This window comes from Electrona antarctica, assembly GCF_951216825.1.
Source record: "Electrona antarctica genome assembly, chromosome: 22".
Lineage (NCBI taxonomy): Eukaryota > Metazoa > Chordata > Actinopteri > Myctophiformes > Myctophidae > Electrona > Electrona antarctica.
In genome coordinates this window covers 13,510,736-13,529,686 of record NC_136805.1, presented here as the reverse complement: position 1 = coordinate 13,529,686, position 18,951 = coordinate 13,510,736, and the positions used below count along the sequence as shown (strand labels likewise).

At 45.1% G+C, this 18,951-nt stretch overlaps 1 protein-coding gene across 1 annotated transcript in view; it reads left to right on the top strand.

Moving 5' to 3' along the window:
- Window positions 1–2,226: 2,226 nt before the first annotated feature.
- The window catches only part of ryr2a (ryanodine receptor 2a (cardiac)), a gene marked incomplete at its 5' end in the record, with an annotated part of 316,463 nt that continues 299,738 nt past the window's right edge, over window positions 2,227–18,951 (top strand). The window contains one exon of the mRNA XM_079492228.1: window positions 2,227–2,277. Coding sequence (XP_079348354.1) covers window positions 2,227–2,277 — 51 coding nt within the window. The remainder of the gene's footprint in view (window positions 2,278–18,951) is intronic.

The following is an 18,951-nucleotide window of genomic DNA, read 5'->3' as shown; positions in this document are numbered from 1 at the left end:
GATCAAAATAACATGAAGCTTCAACAATTCATCAAATAATGTTCTAAGATGTAAAGAAACCTAACAAATATTGACTGGTGTGCGGGCTCCATCCATCATCTGCTGAAGTTTCTTTAGCCCAGCACCTAGCCTGTCGATGTACGTATTCTACGTCCGCTCTAACAAATATTGACTTACAAGTAATGACGATTACAAGTAGGATGAAGGCAGATCTGCATCTTTGACAATTTTCAGCCTGCCTGTAACTGAGATTTCCTGTATTCGCAGGGAGCTGTCAGTGAGTTGAGGAGGTCTTATAGTATCTTATAGTATCTTGCCTTAGGCGTTGGGGGGAGGGAGTTGAGAATTTAGTAACTTGAGCCCAGTGTTTTAGCTAGGTACCTCCTTCTTATTATTCCAAATACTTACTCACAATATAGGATACTATACTGTATGATATATTTACCTGTAGTATTATTATATTCTTGATCATCTCTAATGCTTCTGTGTGCCATACTTTATACTATAGGGTGACGTGACGTTGTGGCTTAACTGACGTTAGGCCGCGACGTCACATCACCCTGCCCAACACAGTGAACACACTACATCTACACCACTGCTCCTTGTGAGCTTGCATTTCATTTGAGTCAACCTACAAGTATCTAATTAGGACAACCTTCACCACTGTTACAAAGTAAACACTAGGTGATGACAAAGACTAAATGCACCACCTAGTGGCTCCAAAACAAAATGTGGCGGTCAAAGTCTAGCTTGTCACCTTCTTAAACTAATAGCCTATTAGTCATTTTTTGATTTACCATTCTGTCCCTAACCTTATCGGAACATAACTCGAATGGCGTTGAGTCGGCTGAAGCAGACATCGCAGCATTCGGCACGGCGACTCACTCGCTCTAGCTCGCTCGGCGGTGCCTCTTGTGGCTTAAGTCTGCTTCAAACCGCCGTCTCGCCCATAGACATATAGGTAGACGCCTCATTCACGCTGAAATTCATTGGAGCAACCTGTCTCGCACTGAGGGCGGAAGTGCACCCATAGAGTTGTATGAACATCAACATGAGTGTCATGGCGGCCTCCAGTCACGTGACTCGCGCCCCTTCTGGCACCAACACGTAAGCTTGCCCTCACTTGAGAGCATTCGCCCCAGAGCCGGAACAGGCCTCGTCGCGTCTACCTTTCTATGTCTATGGTTTCACCTCCTATGGAAACAATAATTGCATCCCCCCCACCCATAAATGTCAATTTCCTCAGCTTTAAATTATTTTGAAATATTCCCCATTTGTTCTGCAATTCTCCCTATTCGTACTGCATCATTCCCTATATAAAATCCCTGCTAAATACCTAAATAGTATATAGCTTGAGGAAACAACAGGGTGGGTGCCACTTCTCTATTGAACTCAATGGATGCGGCCGCCATGTCCTTTTCTGCTGCCCTATTACTTTGCATGCTCTTGATGCACTGCATTTAGGCTATATCCCTAGTTGTAGCCTATATACTGCAATTCTGTACTGCAGTCCCTGTTGCTGCTAACCCCCACCATTGGCCTGGAGGGGGAGTAAAACTACCACAAACACTGTCTCCTCCAATGCACATGGAGTCACCACTCACCAGCCTTTGCTTTTCACCTGACAGCTGGAAGGAATTTCATTTTTAAAGCTTTCATTATAATATTGAGATGGTCTCTACAGTGTGCTTGTAAACCTCTACATGGTTCAATGTCTATAAGCTCTTGTTAGGGGAAAAGGATTCCGGGTTCCATGGAGAAAATAAATTAATAATAATAATAATAATTTTAGCAATACAATTATGAAAACAAGTTTCACATTCTATTTCATCCCAAATGAAGAAATTACACTTTATCATTGTGATTAATTTAGACACATTATCTTTGTGTGTTAAAACAACACTATTCTGAGTTTCTTCAACACCAGTGTAATAGCTGCTACATTAACATCCCCCCCCATATAATTTCTCATGACTATATTTGTTATTCTCCATCTTCATCTCTTCTGTTCTCTATATAAATCAATTTACATCCACATTAACACACCTGCGCAACCCCTCCCACGGCGCGAGGCACGCCAGCCAATCAGACACGCGCACTGAGCGTTCTCTCTCTCTGTCTCTCTCTCTCTCTCTCTCTCACACACACACACACACACACACACACTGACACACACACACACACACACACACACATACACGCATCCCTCCCTTTCCACGGGAAACCATGGCCGAAGGAGGAGAAGGCAGCGAGGATGAAATCCAGTTCTTACGAACTGTAAGTGCTTTTCTTCTAATTACACTTTTATACGCGCCGACTCTGTTGTTGTTCTTATCGATGGATGTTGAGACTGCGTGGCATTTTGTCGCTCTTTTCTTGGGTTGATGATAAGATGTGTGTGTGTGTTTTTTTTTCTTAATATCGGCTGGGAGTTGACCGCAAGCTGCGACAAGAAGCGCATTTACACGATGACAGCTTTTAGCCCGCTATGTCAGCCCCACGAGATATTTATCAGTCATTTATGTCCGCATCGCATCATCATCATCATCATCATTATGCTGACAGATGGCCGGCGTAATTCATAACACGCGTTATCACCTGAGCAGAGCCGCGTACGGCTGCGTGCCTGTTGTCACATGCACGGCGAAGCTGTGGTCGCTGCTTCTTGGATGCTGAGTGACAAAGGACTGAGGAATATAGAGCTCCTCAGTCAGTGGGCTGTTAAATGAAATGTTTATAACAGTAGTAGTAGCCTTGCCTACTATTACTACTAGGGCTATTTGCAAAATAAAGACGGGGTACTATAGGCTAATGGAGAAAGTCAATCTTACGAGGGGGGATAATCTTCTTGGAGGAGTCAACAGTTTAATCGGAGTGCAGTTTGTGCTGTGGACTGGAGAGTCAATACTAATAGAGTTGAAATTGTGTGTGTGTGTGTGTGTGTGTGTGTGTGTGTGTGTGTGTGTGTGTGTGTGTGTGTGTGTGTGTGTGTGTGTGTGTGTGTGTGTGTGTGTGTGTGTGTGTGTGTGTGTGTGTGTGTGTGTGTGTGTGTGTGTGTGTTGGGGAGTGGATTCGGGGCGCAGTGCAGTGCAGACTGCCTACAGGAGAGAGAGAGAGAGAGAGAGAGAGATGCAGTGGGCTATAGGCGGGACTATAGGCAGTGCATGGGAATGGAGCTGGGTCTGCAACAGTGTTCACTAAGCACCAGTTCATCATGCAAGCGAAACGCCCACACAAATGTACACCTTTGTGTTTAGATGCCCTGTGCCCTGTGTATTCAGTTGTGGCTTCAGGGGACTCTATAGGAGAGAGACAGGTGTCCTGTTGGACAGATTTGTTGTGTTATAGTAGCCTATAAGAATGTTGTTCGATGAGGATTTTGAGGATTTTCCACAAAAAAACAATGAATGATGGTTCTGCGATTGCAGCCCTTCTCAGTAGGCTATAGTCTTGTATAATGTGACAAGTCACTTTTTTTTTTAGAAACGTATACAATAATGTTGGCCTGCAGTGCGCCGCGTGTCCACCCGTATGTATATGCACTGTTAGTTAGCAATTTTCCTCTGCAGTCTGCACCAATATGATATCACCAAGACATTCCTGTATATGTTTGACAGCCGGATGTGATCAATTGTATTGTTGTGGGTTGGCCTGTTTCTTTTCTATCGCACCCGTCCATGGTCTCTCTCCTCTGCACTCATACATACATTATATTCCGTGTACACTGACTCCAGTCACACGCTGTATGCTCACACTTGCATGTTTTCCGTTGAGCTACCCGGCAGGCCGGCAACTGCTTCATTACTGTGGGGAGTGTAGAGTGTAGGTCCTGTATTGCAGTGGTCCTGGTCCATCCATATAGTTATCCACTGTCATTTCTATCCTAACTTAACATGGTCTGTATGCAATTAAGTCCAGTCATACCCTGACCTGCATGTGTGATACTGTGAAACTCTGTGTGGTTCAAAACATAACCTCAGCTTTCCCCTATTATGGGGGCAGGAACTGCCAATCTACAAGCTCACAGTGCGTCCCAACGTGGCACGATGTGAGCTTGTAGATCTGCTATTAATGCGGAAGAGATTCAGTCATACAGTAGCATCTTGGTGCACCTGCAGGTTCAGTTGTGGCCGTAGCATCTGCAGCAATATGACCTCATGTTTCACATCATCAGTCGAAGAGTTGGTTTGATAAAATGTCATAAATAAGTACAGGTGGGAAGTCACTTACACGCAGCAGTACATTTAATGTCACTCACAAAGGTGCATGGATAAAAATGTTTAAAGGGCATATAACACAACATGATCCATTTCAAGCAAAAAGCTCTTCTGGTATAGACTCCCACTGAAGTCTATTTATGTCCTTCAAGTGTTCTTTATCTACATGCTGCATGCTATTGTAAGTAACGGGGGCGGCGGTGGCTCAGGGGTAGAGTGCCTGGATGGTAACTGCAAGGTTGCCAGTTCAAACCCGGGCTCCCCCAGAGTTACTGTCGAAGTGTCCTTGAGCAAGACACTGAACCCCTAATTGCTCCCGGTGTGCTAGTTGGTGCCTTGCATGGTTTCCGTTGCCATCGGTGTATGAATGTGTGTGTGAATGGGTGAATGTAATGCACAATCTCTGTAAAGTGCCTTGGATAAAGGCACTATATAAATGCACCATTTACCATTTACCATTTAACATGAAATGTACTTCTCCATATAAGTGGTTTCCCACTTTTCCTTATCTATCTATGTTGGCCTTTTGTTTTGGGAGCCCTTTTCTGTATCACTTCATGATTGTATCACTGTATCACTTATGGATTTCTAAATTTCTAGAATTACATTCTATATTTTGAAATATAGAATGAATAGAGGACTTCTTCTCATGAGTGACCTTGTGGATCATCCATACAATTGACCAACCTGCTATCATTTATTTTAACTCTTACTCTACAGTAGCTGTGCTGTCAATGGTTTTGAAAGTCACTACTTTGGAAATGGCTGGATGAGCCTGGAGGATATCTCATATTGGAGCGACACTTCAACCAACTAGTTGAAGTTTTAGTCAAGTTACGTTTAGCTGGAAAGATGCTTTATAGAGGAGATGACTGTCCTCAGAGCTAGTCCACATTATTCAGCAATCAGCGCACACTTTATGTGATGGAGCTGTTGTCTGATGGAGCTGCTGCTGCTGCCTACCTGATGGAGCTGTTGTCTGATGGAGCTGCTGCTGCTGCCTACCTGGCTGCTATATGAGCCTTGTCTGATGGAGCTGCTGCTGCCTACCTGGCTGCTATATGAGCCTTGCCATTGATCTACGATGTGTGTTCAGCTGGTGGCTGCCGGTGAAGTGTCATCGTCGTCTCTATTGTTTTGAAAATCGCACATGATGCGGCCATCAATACCGGGGCCGACTCTCTGGCTCCGCGCCCAGTCAAAGAGAAACGTGGTTTCGAATTACGCCACCCCCCCCCCCCCCCCTCATATACTCTCTACTTGCTTCTTTATCTCTTCATCTGCACCTCCCCGCTCTCTCCTTTCTGAGATGTGACCAGGTAGCTCAAAAACATGAACACCAGTTTCCAAACCCGAATTTGTCCAAAGAAAAACACGAACCACTTAAATTGTGTATATAATATAAATGCTGGCGTATTTTCCCTGACTATGCACCTATTAAGACATTATTGATCTTCTCCTTTCTCTTTCTTTCTGTTTTCTCTTCTTTCACTTTTCCTCCTCTACTACCCCCCCACACTTCTCTCCTTCCCATTGTCTTCTATCCTCATAATCCACCCCTCCTCTTCTTCCTGCTCTACTTCTCCATCTCCCCCTGCTTTTTCTTCATCTCCTCCTGCGCTTCCACAATCCTTTGCTCCTCAATTCAATTCAATTCAATTCAATTCAAAGGGCTTTATTGGCATGAGAAAACATACATTGCCAAAGCAGAAAGCACATTACAACAATACAGCAATACAATCAAAACAAAAATTATGTACATTTGAAAGTCAGAATCTTCAATAGATCAATGTCTATGTACCAAGATCACTGGATGCAGGTATAGTGCAGGAATATACACAATGATTAGTCTTTAGGGTGGTTGTGTTCCATTTGATATGCTCCTCATTCCATCTGCTCCCTCCCCCCTTTTCTTGTTCCTCTCTCCCTCCTCTCCCCCAGACTCCTCTCCCTCTCTCCCTCCTCTCCCCCAGACTCCTCTCCCTCTCTGATCTTGCAGCACCTCTTGTAAATTGCAATTTGAATAAAGATCAATACATGATTACTCCTGTCTGCTGATGTCTCAACACAAAGCAAACAGCAGGGAAGAAGGAGGTCTCTCTCTCTCTCTCTCTCCTTCTCTCTCTCTCTCTCTCTCTCTCTCTCTCTGCCATAAGTTATATTATAACTTATGGCATATTATGTATATACTAGAACGGTGCCCAGGTCTACTTGGAATGATGCAAGTTGGAAATGCATGTGGAAATGCATGCCCCACCCCAATGTGTGTGTGTGTGTGTGTGTGTGTGTGTGTGTGTGTGTGTGTGTGTGTGTGTGTGTGTGTGTGTGTGTGTGTGTGTGTGTGTGTGTGTGTGTGTGTGTGTGTGTGTGTGTGTGTGTGTGTGTGTGTGTGTGTGTGTGTGTGTGTGTGTGTGTGTGTGTGTGTGTGTGTGTGTGTGTGTGTGAACCGTCGGTTCAGCTCAGTCAGGCAAGGCTACTCTAAAGTTTCCATAAACGTAACTTGAAAGTTATGTTTGGCAAACTTAAATAACTACAGCGGTGCCCGTTGGGCACTGGCCTACTTGGAACGATGCAAGTTGGAAATGAATGCCCCACCCAGATATTATGTCTGTCTCCATTTTATGCCCATATATGGAGTTCTTTGTAAGGCATGCCCAAATATGGAGTATATGCAGCCAGCTTGTGGAGTTCTGTGTCAGAGCCAGTCCAGAGCCTGGGCAGAGGCCTTTTTGGGGCAGTTCGGGACAACCGTGTGTCCGACCGACTCAACACCGGCCACTGCACCCCCTGCTGTGGTGTGAACTGTGAAACGTGTGTGTCGATTTTGAAGTCGGTGGGGCTAACGGTTCTCGAGTTACGTGGATTACACACACATACAGACAGAGACTTGATGCATATATATTCATTATAACTGTTTCTTTATGTGTCCATCCCTCTCTTTGATGAATAGCCTTCTACAGATTACAACTTAATTTCCTTATCTGGAAACCAATTTACTTGTGGTTCTAGTGCTCTGTATTTCCTTTGAATTGTATTCATTCATGATGTGATTGAACTGGCTGTCATTTATTTTGTATTTTTGTTTTATGTATCTTACAAAATGACAGAGGTTCCTACTTGTTATAGTCTTGACCAGGGGTTCAGTCACCATTTGTGTGTGGATAAAATGCTCTTTCACAATATGACACTCTCAACAAATCTGTGTCAGAAGTAAAACCACAAATGCACCCTGACCCAATTTGAATTAACGTTATTATTGTAGCAGCAGCGAGCCTTGGTGGACGGGTTTCTGAACTGCCCACAACCCTCCTATGAGACACAGACTGAGTAGAAACAAATTGTGGTATTTTATCATGAACATTAGTGAGGAGTCGAGGACCAATAATATGAAGATTAGTTGAACAGTGGTGAAGTGGTCCTTTAACAAGCTACGGTACTCGAGCCCACACTGTTTCTTCAACAGTATTTTCGAGTTATTATGGGTTTTTTTTCTCCCAATGTAGTCATTGTGCCAACCTCCCCCTGGTGTATTATTGTGCATGTGACAGTGTAGTCCCTTTCACTGCCAAACCCTATATTAATACTCGTTGGTGTCGTGGAAGGTGTGTAGATGACTATGTGACTGCTCCGGTACACGGTGTCACCACAGCCGCTTCTCTCCACCAGGACCATTATGTTGCATGCAGAGGAACTCACTGTACCTCCCAGTTCCACTCCCTGCTGAACAGCTAGGTGCACTGACCCACCTGTAGAAGTCACTAATGTAGCGACACTACAGAGAACGCCTTTCCACTTTCCACCCACAAAAACAGCCACTTGAGAGCCAAGACACAGTGCCAGTTCTCTGTTTAATTCCTCGTATTGTGCTTTTAAATGGTGAAGGTGAGGAGGCTTCTGCAGTGCACCCTTCGGAATAAGTGTCAAGGTGAAGGAAAAAACTTTTCATCCGACCTTCTGAATCGCGACGAAGGTTTTGAATTTTGGGGCTAATGGGCCCTGCCACCTCTCCCTAACTAGGAGAGTGCCCACTAACTGCCACTACAGAGCCATTAACATCTAAAGTAATGTTGATGTCCACATTTCTATTGAAATGTAATGAAAGAAATTAAAATCAGTCAAAATATAAAAACACACACAAACATACTGTGGCTTTCTGGTCATTGTGGTTGTCTGTCTGCGGTGTATCTCACATTCCCAGTGTCTACCGCACGCACGCACGCACGCACGCACGCACGCACGCACGCACGCACGCACGCACGCACGCACGCACACACACACTGTAAAACTGATGATTAGCCCTCTTTCCCCGTATGAAACTTTAATGACTTCCCTCCCAGTTACATAAATGTTATATCTTCGCTTAGTGATGATTATTTTTTCTCGTACCATCTATCAGCATAACACTCTGAGTGGCCTGTGTGTGTTGGGGGGGGGGGGGGGGGGGGGAGGTTGCAAGGAGACTGTTTTGTGCGTGTACATGTGCATTTCAATTTTCTTTCAAGTATTGTCTGTGTCTGTGTGTGTGTGTGTATGACTTTGATCTTCCCCAGTCAGTTCTGTGTTCTGCTCAGGGCTCTGTCATAGTGTGGACTCATCATGTATTAGTCAATAGCGACTGACTGTGATTCCTTTCAGCTCACATAAGAAAAAAAATAAGGAAAAATAGCAGGAAGAAAATCGGTGCTTGGAGGTTTTCGTGCAACATTTACCACGGGTTAGGGGTTTACGATAGTTTTCCTGCAACATCTGAGGCCACTGTGCCTGTTACTAGTGAAGGCTAAATGTCTCCACAGCTATAGAATTTGACAAATTGTGAGGACAATGTTCCTGACTCCTCACAAGGGATTACAGAGTACAACGTTCCTGACTCCTCACAAGGGATTACAGAGTACAGAGAGTGTGAGAGGCTGGCCAGCCATGCGCTGAATCGTCACCATGCGCAGTCACGCTGCCAAAGGAACTCAACTGAGCCATATGGTTGCTGTGGATGGTTCGGTAGAATTTGTGGCCGAGGAAACCCTGGAAACCCTTGTGCAAAGGAGTCAGAAGAGCAGAAAACAGCGACCTTCCATGGTTCACAAACTGGCTGCGTACCAACAAGGGTGAGGCATGCCAGCAGTGACTGTCGTGTGCTTAGCCGACTCCACACCCTCAGGAAGTCCCAGTGGGACTACCATTTGGTTGGCCTGTGCAGCCCCTCGTTGACAGTGATGTGATGTTAATAAATTAAAGTGCTGATCTGTGCTGAAGACTATGGGTATTTTACAAACAAATGAATGTCCAAGTGAATGTCCATACCCAAGGCGGGGTTGGCGGAAGGGCCTTTCTGTGTGGAGTTTGCATGTTCTCCCCGTGTCCCCTAGGGTAGGTACCCTCACAAAAACATGCAGTAATCCTGGTCTCTAAAACTACCTCCCCCTGGCCAGCTGGGGCGCCTGATGGGGGGGGGGGGGGGGAAGGAACTGGTCGGAATAACGTGTTCCTTCCACGCGCTACGTCCGGCCAGGGAAATTCCCCCCTGTCAGGTGAAAAGAAGCAGATTGGACTTGCATGCATAGAAGGAGGCATGAGGTCAGTCCACTGCCCCCCCAGGTCGGCAGAGGAAGTGTAGCGCCCAGGATTACATTAGATAATTGGCACTGGGTGAAAAAACTGAAATGCAAAATCGTGGGATAAAAATTATAAGAAAAAGAAAAATGTCCAAGTGATAATAATTATATATCACTCCAGAGCTCTGCAGTGTTGCTGGCTCCACTGTCACACTGCAGTGTGTCCACATACTGTAGATGGCACGCACCTTAGCTTCCTAACTGTGGGTCCAGTTCTGGGTGCCTGGCACCGTCCCCATCCTCTCTGACCTTGTCTGTGACCCCGTAGCGGTCCACATCTTTTATGTGGTTCTCCAATATGTCATCAATATGTCATCAAGTACCATTATATACTATGGGCTCTATTTTCGTCCATGCTAAACCCCTTATCCCTAAACTTTGAAAAACATTTTTGAATAGTTCAACTAGCCGATCTACATCGACACGTTGTGAGCTTGTAGATTGGCTATTTTAACTATATATATGTTTGAAACTTGCACAGCATACAGAGTACATAACAAGTCTGGCCATACAGTACATTTGCCCAGCATTGAGATGGAACAAACACTTTACAAGTAGGTTATGAGCACCTGTGGAAAGTGTGGATACACCCGAAATAGGTCTAAATCCATCCACAGGCCTGGTGTGAACATTGCTGTGAAGTCCTCTGCAGAATGTGACTGTGTGTGTGTGTGTGTGTGTGTGTGTGTGTGTGTGTGTGTGTGTGTGTGTGTGTGTGTGTGTGTGTGTGTGTGTGTGTGTGTGTGTGTGTGTGTGTGTGTGTGTGTGTGTGTGTGTGTGTGTGTGTGTGTGTGTGTGTGTGTGTGTGTGTGTGTGTGTGTACGCGTGCATTTCTGTGTGAAATAAAATAGGCTATGAGGTGTTACTGTTTCACCGGTGTGATCATGAGTTTATTAATTGGTGGAGAAATTCTTCACTTCACGGCAACCGTGTGTGTGTGTGTGTGTGTGTGTGTGTGTGGTTCTGGGCAGGTGAAGTCGTGAAGATGAGTGGTGGTGACTGTGCTGTGTGCTCTGGTGACTCCCCTGCAGTGGGTCTTTGATTTACAGAGCAATTAAGGAGGGAGAGATGAGATGTGTAGTGGTGGAGGAGACTTACTTTTTCTTGTGCTCTCTCTCTCTCTCTCTCTCTCTCTCTCTCTCTCTCTCTCTTCTGGTTCATCTCTCTCTCTCTCCCCCTTATCTCTCCGGCAGTTGTGGTTCATTGTGGTCACCACCAGTCCAGATAATCATTTCGTCCATCATTTAACCCATCCATTGAAGCCTCTTCATGTTTGCTTATGTGTCAATGAAGTGTAGATCACAGGTTCAATGATACAGTATGCTTACAGTATAGAATCCTCAGGATGTACCGCGTGTGTCATTGAGCGTGTATTTACTATACTAGAGATGACACCTACGTCGCATCACCAATCCGACCGATATTACCAGTACAGTATATGGAGATCTCTCTATCTAACAGTCATCGGTATACTGTATGGGCATGCCCCCTTTTGTGCCCATATATGGAACTGACTGATTTGTTTGTGCCTGACACAATGAGGTTAGATAACACAATCCATATGTTGATCTGACCTCATCAAACCCTGTACACTCAAGACACGCTCCATATACGGCCAGTACAGAATTCATTCCATATGTTGATCTGACCCCCCCCATGCCAAAGTGCCAGCGCTCGCCCAGCAGTCTGCCGTCTGCCATCACGCAGGCGGATGCGAGCACGCGAACTCGCCCTTTAGGGCGAGGTTGCTTCTCGCCCTCAGGGCTTCTTACTGGTAGGTAGCTAAAGCCCAACACACACCGTCTGTGAAGCGGGTGAGCAGCGACGCAGCACAGTATTGCCGCGCGTCATAGCCGCACAGCACCCACAGGACGCGGCGCGCTACCGTGCGGCTGGCCGCTCACGGATTCCCGGATGGAGGCCGCGCGGCAACGCCTGGGAAATAGAACAGCGGCGTATCGGAGCGCCAGGCGAGGCGTGAACGCGCGCCAGCGCGCGTCTGGCGCCGCCGGTGTGGGATAGGTTAATTGAAAATAACGGAGGCGGCTGTTTTGACGTGCAGTGTTCAGGCGGTGTGTGTTGGGCTTAATATAAGCTTGTTTCTCATCTTCTCTCATTCTTACCAGACAGATGTATTTGTATAAGTTAGAGCTATGAATGGACCTCCCAGCCGGATATACAGTAGACCAAAGAAAAACAAACAACCTGAAATGGAACATGAAAAGGTTGTCTGTTTAAATAATAAATATATTCCATGCTTTTGCTTTTGGAATGGAACCATAAACAAGTGTTTTGGGACCCTAAAAAAACTCACCATACTGCAAAATTTACATTAGACAAGCATGTCGATCTAATGTACGGTCCAGATGCAATGATAAAACACAGAAACAAACTAATCTGTTCAGAGAAAATAAAGACCTAATGAAACAAATCACTTCAAAACACAGAAAGAATCAATGCAACTTACTAGTCAAGAAATCGAGACAACATTAACAAACATTAAGATGGCAACTTGCACAACCACTTAAGCCCTACATACTTTGTATAGCGAAAATTGCAGATCTACAAGCTCACAACAACAAGCATAACCAATTATTCAATGGATTCCCTTGTAAGAACAGAACAATGGTCATTCTTGAAACTGATTGTGGATTCAGGGCCACTGCCTTCTGCAGTCCTGCAGTGCAGGTCTCTAGGGGTGTCAGAAAGGGCATTATGACACCGAGGACCTGCAGTCAGTGACTATACACTGACTGCAGGGTCATTATGACACCGAGGACCTGCAGTCAGTGACTATACACTGACTGCATTATGACACGAGGACCTGCAGTCAGTGACTATACACTGACTGCATTATGACACGAGGACCTGCAGTCAGTGACTATACACTGACTGCAGGTCAGCATTATGACACCGAGGGCCTGCAGTCAGTGACTATACACTGACTGCAGGGTCGTTATGACACCGAGGACCTGCAGTCAGACTATACACTGACTGCAGGGTCGCTATGACACCGAGGACCTGCAGTCAGTGACTATACACTGACTGCAGGGTCGTTATGACACCGAGGACCTGCAGTCAGTGACTACACACTGACTGCATTATGACACCGAGGACCTGCAGTCAGTGACTATACACTGACTGCATTATGACACGAGGACCTGCAGTCAGTGACTATACACTGACTGCAGGGTCGTTATGACACCGAGGACCTGCAGTCAGTGACTACACACTGACTGCAGGGTCGCTATGACACCGAGGACCTGCAGTCAGTGACTATACACTGACTGCAGGGTCGTTATGACACCGAGGACCTGCAGTCAGTGACTACACACTGACTGCAGGGTCGCTATGACACCGAGGACCTGCAGTCAGTGACTATACACTGACTGCAGGGTCGTTATGACACCGAGGACCTGCAGTCAGTGACTATACACTGACTGCAGTGTATAGTCATTTTGGTCCTCCTTACGCAAGTTTGCATACTATGCACACACACACACACACACACACACACACACACACACACACACACACACACACACACACACACACACACACACACACACACACACACACACACACACACACACTTACTGAGATATGCAAATAAAGTAGCATAGTATGAACATACAGCTCTGCAAACAACTGCATCCTTGTAACTAACTTCTTTATACTAAATATGGGCATGGTAGACAAAGACACACACACACACACACACACACACACACACACACACACTGTTGTTGTACCCTACCCAACATGCACTCCAGTAAAGGCAAATAGCAATTACACTGGAAGACCAATAACGTAATCGTTCAGTGGCATGCCTGTTTGGAGGTATTGATAATCAATATCTTTTCATCCTATAGAGCTATGCAGGTCGGTCTTGAATCCTTTGCTGTGTCTGCAGCACACACACACACACACACACACACACACACACACACACACACACACACACACACACACACACACACACTTCTTCTGGTTGTCTTCAAATAGTATGTGACCACACAGAGAGACCCACACTGCAGCAAACCTTATCTGCTGTCCAGTCTCCTCCTGTCTCTGACTTTCAGGAGGGACACACACACATCGACTGCTCTGTTCCATCCCGTTGTTCCGTCTCCTCCTATACTGTATTTGACGGCGATCCCCCAGTGTGTGCTTTGTGAGCTCACGGTGTGTTTGAGTCAAGCTTGAAGTTTATTAAGTGTTTGTGTCACTGACTGCACATCTAAAACCAGGTCACCTCCTCCGCCTCCGGTACTAAACACACTCTGTCCTGCTGCTAAAATAATGTGTACCGGGCCGGTCTACATTTTAAAACAAGACCCTAGACTCTGGCCCAGGATTCAGGAACCCCAAGGCTGTTTCAGTGATTAATCAGACTAATCTATTAAGTCGTCGAGTCGATTATTTATTTATTCAAATGTCTTCGCGTTGATTCATTGATTTAAAGAATGAAATAAAAAGAATGGAACAAACCCGCTTCTCGGTTATTTGACCAATTTAAAACGTAATCGATAGAATAATAGCAGAGAAGATTGTCAATAGTTGCAGCTCTAAGTCCAATTAAGGTTCTACCAAAGTTCAACATCACATTAAACACACTGAATATTTTTTCTCCATCATTTTGTCTACTGCCCTCTCTCTGTCTCCCTGACTCCATTCTCTCTCTCTCTCTCTCTCTCACTCTCTCTCTCTCTCTCTCTCTCTCTCTCTCTCTCTCTCTTCCGGTGTCTCTTCATACCACAGCAGTGTGGCGGTTGACTGACCTCACGTACAATTAAAAAAGTGCAGGTCCCTGTTGAATAATTGAAAGCTGGTGGTCCGGCTGATTGGCTGATTCATAATTAATGTGCGTTAATGTCTGTTTAACACACTGGGTAAAAGAGCTGGTCAGAGACTGTGGTCAGGCACGCACGCACGCACGCACGCACGCACGCACGCACGCACGCACGCACGCACGCACACACACAGAGCATCTTAGTGCGCAACTGCACATGTTAGTGTCTGCAGTAATCCATGTTGTGCACTCATTTGTTGGTGACGATTACTTGTTGCCCGAATGCATGCATGCATGCATGCATGCGTGCGTGTGTGTGATACGGACAGCTGACCTTAGACAAGAATGGCTGAGGGTTAGGATTGGATCCAGGAAGTGACAGTTGGATGGATGAGAGAGGGCGAGAGACACCCCCCCTCCCCTCCTCCAAAGGGAGAGACTTTGAACATCCTGTGAGCTTTGAACATGACGTTTCACAGAGATGGAAGGCATTTGGAGAGAGAGAGCGAGAGAGACAAACAGAAAAGAACCAGAGATCACCAGCGTAGCATGAGCCTCATCGACCATATGCAGTCAAGCATGCGTCAAAGGTCCACAAAGTGACCGAATGAGGTCCTTTTGTATTTCTTTTTCATGGTGTTGAATGTTTGCGTTGTCCCTAATAAATACCCAGTGCATTTTGGTGACCTGAGGGACAACAACATTGTGGTTTTAAAATCCCCACTAGCAGCTCGTAGGGACTTGCACCCAAACGGGACGTTTGGCTAAAAGGTGGTGGCACTAGGCCAGGGGGTCAGCGAAATCAGTAGGGTTCATCCTAAAACCTATCCACAGTTTGTGTCAGTAGCTCAATGCTGTTCGCTTTCATTGAGCAACTAGATTGTGTTATTATGATTAGGCTATTGTGTGTGTGTGTGTGTGTGTGTGTGTGTGTGTGTGTGTGTGTGTGTGTGTGTGTGTGTGTGTGTGTGTGTGTGTGTGTGTGTGTGTGTGTGTGTGTGTGTGTGTGTGTGTGTGTGTGTGTGTGTGTGTGTGTGTGTGTGTGTGTGTGTGTGTGTGCATAGCAGTAGTTATTATTATTTTCTTATATAACATTTATTTTACCACTGAGAGTAAAATCTCTTTTTACAAGAGACCTCGACTAGAAAGGCAGCAGTAAACATATATAGTTGCAAGTCACAACACAGCAAAGAAAAACATATTCAGCAAAGTGGTCCAGAGCCATATTGATGATGGGGGGGAGTATTAATCAGCCAGTTTCATGGCATTAGATATCTTGTGTGCTAGTGGAAATGTTGGCCAAAGGGTGGTGCTACCATAGAGTATTAAAAGGATAGAGACTGAACCGGAGCGATAGCCACGCCCCCCCACTATTCATTGAAGCACCCGGAAGAACCGTCTACTTCCGCAAAATTTGGTGCCCAAAATGCGGAAGTGCAAACGCGTTCAACGTTAAAGCCCAGCTGCATGGGGTTTCCTCGTCATAACTCCACGGGTCCGCCTGCAGTCCCTCCTCTTTTTTTTCCTTTTTTTATACGTTTTATTCAAAGAGTATAAAATGTCAAATGTCAAATAGTATGAAATCATATGACAGTCCCTCCTCTTACCACTTAGCCTGGCTAATAATCCAGACCGAATCAGCCGTTGGCAAAAAAAAAAAAGCCTGCCGGCGGATACCACACGACAGTGTGATTTGAGTCTGGCTTATTAGCCAGGCTACTTACCACTAGGGCCGAGCGCCTCAACGTTGGAGAGCCTCACTGCAGGGGCTTTGGGAGAAAGGCCTCTGCATCAGAGAAATCAAAGAGGGTTCATTCTCCAGCGAGCAGGAATGTACTCAGAAACTTGCACGGCGATCTGCCCTTTCAATCTTGGGAGATATTTCAATCATAATGTGTGTGTGACTCGACAAAGGTCCACAGGAAAGGGTCACCAGAATCAGTATAATTGTCATCCTCCAGGGAGCATTGTGCCGTGTGTATCATGACGACAATCCAGTTTTGTGTGCAAGTGATGATGTGCACTTCAGTCAGTGCAGGACGGCCTCTAAAATTAGCCCAGTTGGTCCCCGATTGGCTCAGTTAAATATAGGGCTGCCCCCTAACCGGACTTGACCCTACTGTACTCGCTGTGCTCACTGTGCTCACTCTCTAATAGACAGTAGGCTGACCTACTGAGCTACAGCAGCATACTGTACAACAGTGGTGGGAAAAGTACTCAAATGTTTTACTTTTAGTAAAAGCATACCAATACTGCAATAATATAGAACTATTCCGTTACAAGTAAATGTCCGGGTATTTCGCAAGTGTTAAGTGAGTGCTGAGTGAGAGCTAAACCTTTCCTCATGGCCTCTCAACTCTTTTAATTACTAGCCACATTAAAGGTTTTTCCGAATCACAGCTACTGTGAAATGTAAAATATAAAGGATGCTTTTTAGTTTGCCAGAATTTTCCAAAACCACAACAGAATGCCTTCATGACCATCATAAATGGTAAATGGTGCATTTATATAGCGCCTTTATCCAAGGCGCTTTACATAGATTGTGCATTACATTCACCCATTCACATACACATTCATACACCGATTGCGGCGGAAGCCATGCAAGGTACCAACCAGCACATCGGGAGCAATTTGGGGTTCAGTGTCTTGCCCAAGGACACTTCTACATGTAGACAGGAGGAGCCGGGATTCGAACCGCCGACCCATGGATCATTGGACGACCTGCTCTACCTCTTGAGCCACAGTCGCCCCCTCTTGAGCCATAGCAGACTGAAGACATTTAGGGGCATAAGTGATAGGAAAAGTGATAGTAACTGGCATTATGTTGATAACATTTATAAATATTACACATAGGGCCGGGACTTTAACGCGTTAATTGAGATTAATTAACTACAGAAAAATTAACGCGTTAAAAAAATTTACGCATTTAATCGCACCTTTTTTTTCCACCGCGGAACGTTTCTCACTGGGTGCGTTTCTAGTAGTACTGAATAGGCTGCGGCACGCCAGCAGCAGCAGCAGCAGCAGTTGTTTACTCTACAGTGCACTACAGGCTACAGCTCCGTCAGAAAGCCCAAACCCAAATGAATCGAATGAAGAAGCCGCTTATATCGCTTTTGCTCCATGGATGGGACATTTAGATGTAAAAGCTATCGGATGGACGCGTGGATAGCGGCATGGCTGTGTGCAATGTCAGAGGGAAATGATCCATTTATGACCAACGTTAGCTTATATGCTAGGCTTGCTAGCTGCTTCAGTTTAACATGTCTCACAGACCACCGGAGACGCGCTGTCAAGCTGTCCTCGATGCGAAACATACTGAAGTAGCAAGCGTGGGTCAGCCCCAACCTCATGTGAAATGTTTCCCCCATAATAAAGTTGTTTTTATTTGTTCTCATGCCCCGCCATGTAAAGCAAATTTGAGTATTCATATACACACTGAAGACACTATATAGGCACTTGCTGCTCTTGTTTATCTGTTGGGATAAAAAAAGTTGTATTGCTTAAAGGGGAATACCACTCATTTTCAACATTTTTCTATGGAGTTGTGTGCACTGGAAATAATAAAGTCCCCCCATTATGTGTTGCCTATAGAACTGGAGGTCTGAAAAAAACAGTAACATTATGAAGTACATTTTTGTGATGTCACTGAGATGTACTTCATAATGTTACTGATTTTTTTCAGACCTCCAGTTCTAGGCAACACAGAATGGGGGGGACTTTCTTATTATATCCACACAACAACTCTAAGGTATATTAATGACAGTAAAATGTTGAAAATGAGTGGAATCCCGTAGTCACTATTCACTGGGATACCAAAAAACATTTGAAAAAAAAGGTTTCTCACTGTTCTCGGGTTGAATAATGGTATGCGATTAAAATGCGATTAATCGAGATTAATTAACTACAAAGCCTCTGATTAATTAGATTAATTTTTTTAATCGAGTCCCAGCTCTAATTACACATAATGTACATATCCTCATGGTGAATATTGATGATTTATTGGGATGTCAACAACAAACCTTCACATACTGTAGATAATAAATTTAAAAAGTGTCAGATAAGGCAATGAAAAGCTGTCAGTCATTAATTTATTTGCAAACTTGCAACAGTTAAGAGGTGTGAGGATTTATGATGAGGAAGATGGGAGAGAGAATGGGTTAGAAATAAATATTACAAAGAGTGAGTGACAGAGCCATGGAACAGTCTCTGGTCCATTCATCAAAGTGCCCCACTGGCAGCCTGTTCAAAGTGCTGTTTGTATGCAGAGCAGGCCTGTGCCAATCACTCACAGTTATCCAGAGGTAGAAGGACCAATTACACATCAAAGATG